General features: G+C 40.3%; 1 protein-coding gene across 1 annotated transcript; it reads left to right on the top strand.

The window, feature by feature from the left end:
• The first annotated feature begins 510 nt into the window (after positions 1 to 510).
• utp11 (UTP11 small subunit processome component) lies at positions 511 to 3,841 on the top strand. Its single transcript, XM_074653070.1, has 8 exons — positions 511 to 719; positions 1,405 to 1,466; positions 1,587 to 1,689; positions 1,806 to 1,925; positions 2,892 to 2,985; positions 3,105 to 3,235; positions 3,362 to 3,472; positions 3,571 to 3,841. The coding sequence occupies exons 1-8, from the start codon at positions 660 to 662 to the stop codon at positions 3,652 to 3,654; spliced, it is 765 nt and encodes a 254-aa protein (XP_074509171.1). The 5' UTR covers positions 511 to 659; the 3' UTR covers positions 3,655 to 3,841.
• Positions 3,842 to 8,041: the final 4,200 nt, after the last annotated feature.

Genomic DNA, 8,041 nt, shown 5'->3' with positions numbered 1-8,041 from the left:
ATTCACTGCTATGTTTACAATAAAATATGCAATTATTAAGATAGGTGTATATGATGGAACAATGGCATTATAATTTAAGTCTCTCCTTTAGTTCTGTGGCTTTGTTACCTGAAAAGAGCAGCCTCCGAATAGTTTTTGTTCACAAAATTTTATTGCATTAAGCAGAATGGAGAAGGGCCTCACATTGGTCTTTGCCTGGGGGCCTCCAAATCACTAAAAGCAGCCCTGCACAACTGCATAAAACCTCTACTATGATTCCACTATAACAGGTTTTAAATTGCATGCAACAGCACCACCTAGTGTTTGTTAGGCGCCTCTGCAACACAGCATGACATTTAACAACACTTTATTATATTAAAGACAAAATAGTAATTTTGTTTCCTTTTCGCATCAAATGACAAAGAATAATTATGAGATTTTTTCTTTTATGTTAGTAAATTGTCCACCATGATTCATAAGGCATTGAAATGTTGCGAATCTGCTGCAGAGAAATGACAACAAGCCGGTCTGAAGCAAGCAGACAGGAAGCCACATGTTCAGCTAGCAGGGAAGCAGCAGCAGGGAGGTTTTAGTGTCTGCACAGATTAGAAGAAAAGCCCTACATATACCTGCTTTAAATCAACTATTCTGCTTTATTAAGCCCGAGGACAGTTTGGAGAATGTCTTCGTTCAGGAAAGCGTTGAAATCGAAACAGAGAAACCACCATGAAAGAGCTCAGGTGAGCATTTTGCTTGTTAGCTTTTCTGGCCTGCTGCTGTGTTATTAATGTTCATGGATAGTTCTGTGTAGCAAAAGTTTCATTAGCACAAAATACTTAAAATATCAAAAGCAAAAGTACTCATTCTGCAGAGAAATTGCCACTGATTGGCATATTAACTATGTTACATTATAGATTGTTAATACAGATGCATCAATGTGTGAGCAGCATTTTAACTTAAACAACTACTTTATATACAGTTTAGTCCAGTGGTTCTCAACCTACTGTAGGGGGTCAGGCAGAGAGATCTCTGTGCCAAAAAGGATGGAAACCACTGGTTTAATTTTAAACAATATATTGTATTTTTTAAGCTTATCATATGTCTATTTTTAATTTTTTTTATTTATTATAAATAGTACATTTATAAATGATTTATTTATTTATTATTGTATAATTATAATATTACTCTGAAAAGTAGCTAGTAACTAAAGTTACCTTATAAATGTAATGGAGTAAAAAAGTACCATTTTAGCAGAACATGGAAATACTCAACTTAAGTACCTCAAAATTAAGTATTATACTTGAGTAAATGTACTTAGTTACTTTCCACCACTTACTTATCACCAACCTAATAAATGTGATGTTGATAAATATTAATACTGAATGTGCATTACTTGTTTTAACTGTATCCTTTTTGTCCGACCAGCCTGGTTTCAGGAAACATCTGGGGTTGCTGGAGAAGAAGAAAGACTACAAACTCCGAGCAGAGTGAGTTGAATCAAGTTAAAAAAGACATGTTTTATGTTTCCAGGCTGTAGATTGGACTTTTGATGTCAAACAAGGGTTGAGGAATAAGTCTTGTAATTACTTACTTTGTTTGTTTTACAGTGATTACCACAAGAAACAAAACACTCTTTCTGCTCTGCGAAAGAAAGCTCTGGATAAGAACCCGGATGAGTTTTACTACAACATGATCAGCTCTCAACTGCAGGTAAGATTAAGTGTCGTCATCAGAGCAACAAGACGGAGAGAATGAGTAAGTGAATCCTCTCATATGATGTCTGCGCATTTAATATGTGTGTGCCTTATTTTGTGGCGTGTTGACAGGATGGAGTTCACACGGCGAAAAAACACAATGAGGAGGTGGAGGTGACGGAGGAGCAGAAGAAAGTGATGAGGACGCAGGATATCAAATATGTGGAGATGAAAAGGGTGGCAGAGGCGAAGGTAGGTTTTTTTTCTTCCTGTAATAATTCATGTACGGAAAACCTCTTGTGCCTTTTTTAAAGGTCTCATATTGTAAAAAGTGAGCTTTCCATGTCTATTATATTATAAAGCACGTTTAAGTAAGGGATAATGTACAGCGAGCCGGTCATTGTTGTGCCCTGAAGGGGTTTACTTTACAAAAATGACCCACTAGCTGTACATTATCCCGCTTATTACACGGCTACTAATTTAAGAAATCAATAATTTGTCACAATAACGGTCCGGCAGAGTCTGACATCAGAACTGCGCCCATAGCAACGGTCTGTTATACATAGCAACGGTCTCCTATAAAGAAATAACAGACCGTAAAACGCTGGGATTGACCAATCAGAATCGAGTATTCAACAAAGCTGTGTAATAAATGCTGTATAAATCCTGTAAAAGTATCGAAACGCTCGACCCACAGAGAAATACACACAGCCTGTATTCAGAAACTGCCTTTTAAAACAAGCCGTCATGATTTCTGTCCATTTGTGATGTCACGAATATACAATATTTAGACCATTTCACAGTTTTAAATGTAAACATTTTAAATGTGTCCCATGTTATTTCCTGCTGCAGTGTCTGTGATTGTCATCAGCTGACAGGAAATACACATGGACCCAAGCTGTTGCCTAGCAACGCATTTCCGTTGCAATTCTGTTGAAATGCACTAAAACGGAGCGTTTCAGACACAGTATGAGGAAAATTAAGTTTTTTTTTAAGCATTACAGCATGTAAACATGTTCTAGTAGAAACACAAAATACAATGATGGACCTGAAAATGAGCACGATATGGGACCTTTAAATTTGGACTTCATTATACATTAAAAACAAAATTATTGTTCCGGCCATTACCTAACCTCCCACTGTAAAATGAATCCTCCCCCAATAGGGCTTCTGTTGTTACTGCCTGTTAATCTTTGAGTGTTTATCATTTGTTTTCAGAAAATTGAGAGGATGAAAGGAGCGCTCCATCTCCTCGATGCAGACAGCAAACAAAAAAACAAGCACACATTTTTTGTGGGTTCCAAGACGGAAGGTAAATATAAATGTACAGTAGCTAATTATGATATGAATACACATCTTTGTGGGATTTAATAGTTATAAGGTTACCTGAGAAGTTGAAAAATTTCAATCAAAGTTTCTCTGTCTCCTCAGTGCAGTCATTTGACCTGGCAAACCACCTCGACACAGCTCCCGAGCTGGTGGACCGAGTGTTCAATAGACCAACTCTGAAAACTTTGGAGACTAAGAGCATCCAGGGAGGTGTACAGCCTCACAGTATGAAGGTACGTGGTTTGTAATGCATGTAGATCAGCCTCATTTACTGTATGACCATCCCGTCTAAATGGAAAAAAACGTTTAAACTACATACCCACTGATGGTTGATGTTGTCTCCTCACTCTTACCTGTAGAAGTTGGCCAAGCAGAGGAATCACCAGTATAAGATCCTCTCCCAGAGGATTGACAGAGAGAAGAAATTGTTTGTCATCAGCCAGAAGATTCAGACCCGCAAGGACCTACAGGTGAGGAGAAGATGTTCTTAATCACAACGGGCATTTTGGTTTTAATTACAAATGACTGTCAAATCAACATTAAGATCTTTTTTTACTCTTTGCACCAGGATAAGAACCAGAAAGTGAAGGTAACAAAGGAGACACCCAATGCTGCAGCTATCTACAAGTTTGACGCCAAGAGGAAACGCTGAGAGAAAATCATCATGCTGAGAAGAAATCACCAACTTTGCCAATAAGATTCTGGTGAAATAATGGACTTCTAGATCACACCATAGACCACAGACATGGGATCACTTTGTTTCCCTCAAATGTTGTTGCAGCTCTGCAGTTTTGTACATATTTTTATTCAAATAAACACCAGAAGAACATACAAGTTAATGTGGTTTCTTGACTTGCATTTGTTATGGGTTTGTTGTCAATGTAGCGACTTTAGAAATAGTAGTAAGAGACAGCCTCACGATTAGTGAAAGACGCCTCAGGCTGAATTTGAACCGAGGATGTTGTTTGTGCTCTGGTCAGCAGAGCCATTAAAATTGTGGCAGTAGATTGTATTTTGTTCCTGTACCAGTAGGTGGCATTAGTGTTCTTTATCACAATATTTGGAAAAAAGTGTTGGTGGCTGAAGACACTGGAACAAGCACCGAGAGTAGACGAAGCTGGAAGTCACTAGTATGACCCAACATTTGGACTTCAGAGCTTAATTGTGTGCCTGTGTCACAAACAGCTCTCTAGTCACATTTTCACATTTCAAACCTGTCATAATAGACGGTGATGTTCCATTTCAAAGGCTTCTGCTAAAACGGCAAAGAAATGCATTATTTTTTCTGCCAGAATTTGAAAGACATAACTTTGGCATCCCCCACAGGTCATTCCAAGCGATTTGGTTGCATTCAGGTTGTCCTTGTCATCTCATAAGGTCAGTAAGTGTCACATGTCCGTGTCATATTTATCAGGTTTCTGCATTCATGTGGTCATCAGTCACTGGTAAAAGTCAGGTTCAGCTTAAAGGGATAGTTTGGGTGTTTTTGAAGTGGGGTTATATGAGGTACTTATCCATAATCAGTGTATTACCTACAGTAGATGACGGTTGGCACGCCCCCAGTTTGGAGAAGCAGACAGGAGTTACCACTTGGAGCCAAAGTAATGTACTGCTGTGGACGGGGGCAGCAGCAAAACATTTTAGCCACCTAAAAAAAATCAATATCAGTTCAAGTGTACGCTATATTTAGAATATTTTCATCGGTTTACCTTGCCGTGAGACGGCCCTTTCCCAGGGGGAACTGAAGCCATTGTATCCATCTATGCTCTCGTCAAATCCACCAGACTCCATTGAAAAAAACAGTAATTCTACCTCGCAGAACACGAGGGTTGCTGGTCTACCACTGCTCCGATCGGTTAGTTTGTTTGTGTTATTGCGTGACTTTGGTGAATCCGAACTAACCAAAGTCACACAATAACACTAACAAACCGATCGAGCCAGCGGTAGACCAGCAACTCCCGTGTTCTGCGAGGTAAAATTACAGTTTCTTTCAATGGAGTCTGGTGGATTTGACGAGAGCATAGATAACGGCTTCAGTTCCCTGTTGGAAACATAGACTGTATAGCTGTCTCATGGCAAGGTAAAGCAGTACAAATATTCTAAATATAGCGTACACTTGAACTGATATTGATTTTTTTAAGTGGCTAAAATACGTTTTGCTGCCGGCCCCGTCTACAGCAGTACATTGTTTTGGTTCTGTGCGTTAACTCCTGTCTGCTTCTCCAAGCTGGGGGCGTGCCGACCGGCGCGACCGCCCATCTCCTGTAGGTAATGCACTTACTATGGATAAGTTCATCATACAACCCCAGTTCAAAACACCCAAACTATCCCTTTAAGTCTTCAGAGCCTCTGAAGGACACACGTTCGTTGCAGCTCTTGACTTTGGGATGCAGTATTCACCTCCAAAAGACCCTCTTCACATGTCACAGCAGGGTAGACACAGCTGCAGCTAATAAAATTAAGTATGATTTAGGTGTCAGTTAGCATGCATTGATAATAATAATACTATTGTCAATGCTTGCTCATTAGCTCACTTTAATCAAAATTACCCATTATTAATTTTATTAGCTGCAGCTGTGCTTATGCAAAAATACCTCTGTTAAAAGGCTCCCTTGAGAGACGAGTGTAACTATTGTTACAGCTACACCTGTTTCTACAATTTATTCTCATTCATTCAGTTATCTTGATGCGATGCCGCATCAAGAACGAGCCTATTCCAGTGTTTATTAACCATGCAAATCAATGCCCATACTACTAGGCTTTTTTTTTTTTTTACAGCAGCAGACATTTGAAGTGTCACGCTAGGAAAGGCAAAAGTGTTACTAATGACATTTAAAGGTGCAGTGGGTTGAAATGGAGCAAATATGATTAAAAAAGTATTTTTTATAATACTGTCTCTATATCCTGACAGTAGTGCATGAGACAGGTAATCTAAAAAAGATCATGTGCCTCTGTGTCATCTGGTGCTCCTAATGGCATCTGGAGGATTTCACAGACCAGAGGAAAACAACCAATCAGAGCCGAGCTGCAGCCTGCCGTCTCGGAGCAGCTGTCAATCACTCGCCAACTCCAATCAAACCGTCAACGAATCAATATCAATATATAAAATCAATATTCTGTTATTGTAATGTCAATTCCCCCCCTTTAAATGTTTTCAGAAACATCTTGTAGTGTACTGTTTAACTGTAAAATGAGAAAGTTTGTGACCCGGAAATACCAAGCACCGCCCATCAACCGGAGCACAGCCAATAGGAACGCTCTCTCTGAAATTACCTGTGATTGGCCAAAGTCTCCTGTCACAGGCTAGATTTTCTAAAGCCTGAAAACAGAGCCATGAGGAGGTGCAGAAGTCTCTTTTCTCTCAGAACACTTGAATTACAATATGCTGAAAGGTTATTATGGAATTTTTGCCCAATGATGCCAAAAACATTCTGCCTACTGAAGCTTTAAGGTGGCTCTGGGTGTCCCAGTAAGACATGACAGTGTGACAGTGAGCCAGCATGCACAAGACCCAGAAATCGAAGCAGCTAAATGGAATTCAGCCATCACTAATTTAATAAAATACACCTGTGCTTTTCCTACTGTGACACATCAAAATGTCTTCTATGATAAAGTCCTATGAAGGCTGTTATTTTCCATGTCTTCATCACATCTTTCCGCTCTCACAAGACTATCCAGCTCATACAGGCGCATCGTCTTTGGCTCATTAAACTTCTCAGGAAAGTGTGTGCGTGTGCTGATCAGTTGCCTTGAGTGCCATGGTGGAGTGGGGATTAGCTCAGATGCCTCATTGTAAAAAAAGATCCCTGGTTTGCCACTAAGACCAACTCTTCTGTTGATCCTCCTGCCATCAGTCCTCGCTAATCCCTGTCCTGACATTTGAAGTTGCTTGAGTCAAGCACTTCAGGTGAGTCAAGCACTCCCAAATTCACAAAATGTATCCGTTTCTAGTTCTTTATAGCGCTGCCGTGAGTACTAACAAACTGTATGTGTGGTTCCTCCAGCCTATAGTGAAATAGACTGAAGACCTGGCGCTCGGTAGCAGATCACAGTGACCCAGGTTTGATTGATCGCTGTGGTGGCAGCAGCTTCATAAACAGGGCCCATCCATCAGCCTCTCCTGGGAGCCACTGGAGGGGAAGAGGGGAGAGAGGGAGCCAGGCACAAATGTCACCAGGCGCAGTGAGAGGTGGAGGGGCTGGAGGAGGGAGACCAGAGGCCTTGGCCCAAACACTGCTGACCAGAGCAAAGGTGAGCCAACACCTCGTGATGGGCCAGAACAGGGAAAGACTGATGTGCACTTGGACTGGTTCCTCTCAGCACAGAGCTAACAGCAGTTTCCTCATTGCAGTAATGTTGATGAGGATGTTTTCTTAAAATACTAGGGCTGTCAAAGTTAACCCCATAATAACGAAAATTTGTTTTACTGATACTAATTTCTTTAATGCATTAACGCAATGACTTTCGGAAGTTGTAGCGGGCTCAGTTTTGAAGCTGGAAATTTTAAAGTGAAGATACTGGTATCATATGAAACTAGAAAAACCTAAGGAATCCATTGGTGCCAACCATGCCATACTAGATCGTCACGAAGGAGGCTAAATAACGCTCCAAACTTCGGCTACATTTTGGTGAGGAAAAACTGGCATGGCCATTTTCAAAGGGGTCCCTTGACCTCTGACCTCCAGATATGTGAATGAAAATGGGTTCTATGGTTACCCACGAGTCTCCCCTTTACAGACATGTCCACTTTATGATAATCAAATGCAGTTTGGGGCAAGTCATAGTCAAATCAGCACACTGACACACTGACAGCTGTTGTTGCCTGTTTGGCTTCAGTTTGTTATGTTATGATTTGATCATATTTTGTATGCTAAATGCAGTACCTGTGAGGGTCTCTGGACAATATTTGGCAATGTTTCATGTTGTTAATTGATTTCCAATAGTAAATATGTACATACATTTGCACAGAGCAAGCATATTTGCCCACTCCCATGTTGATAGAGTATTAAATACTTGACAAATCCCCCTTTAAGGTACAT

This window comes from Sebastes fasciatus, chromosome 12 (genome assembly GCF_043250625.1).
Source record: "Sebastes fasciatus isolate fSebFas1 chromosome 12, fSebFas1.pri, whole genome shotgun sequence".
NCBI classification, from domain to species: Eukaryota; Metazoa; Chordata; class Actinopteri; order Perciformes; family Sebastidae; genus Sebastes; species Sebastes fasciatus.
Note: the sequence above shows the minus strand (reverse complement) of the source record. Positions and strands in the feature narration are given on the sequence as shown.

What these genes read in the sequence shown, in the direction of transcription:
- utp11 (XM_074653070.1), top strand. Translation starts at nt 660, where the DNA reads ATGTCTTCGTTCAGGAAAGCGTTGAAATCGAAACAGAGAAACCACCAT. An exon ending in ACCACCATGAAAGAGCTCAG is followed by an intron (nt 720 to 1,404) that starts GTGAGCATTTTG and finishes TTGTCCGACCAG; the next exon opens with CCTGGTTTCAGGAAACATCT. An exon ending in AGACCCGCAAGGACCTACAG is followed by an intron (nt 3,473 to 3,570) that starts GTGAGGAGAAGA and finishes TCTTTGCACCAG; the next exon opens with GATAAGAACCAGAAAGTGAA.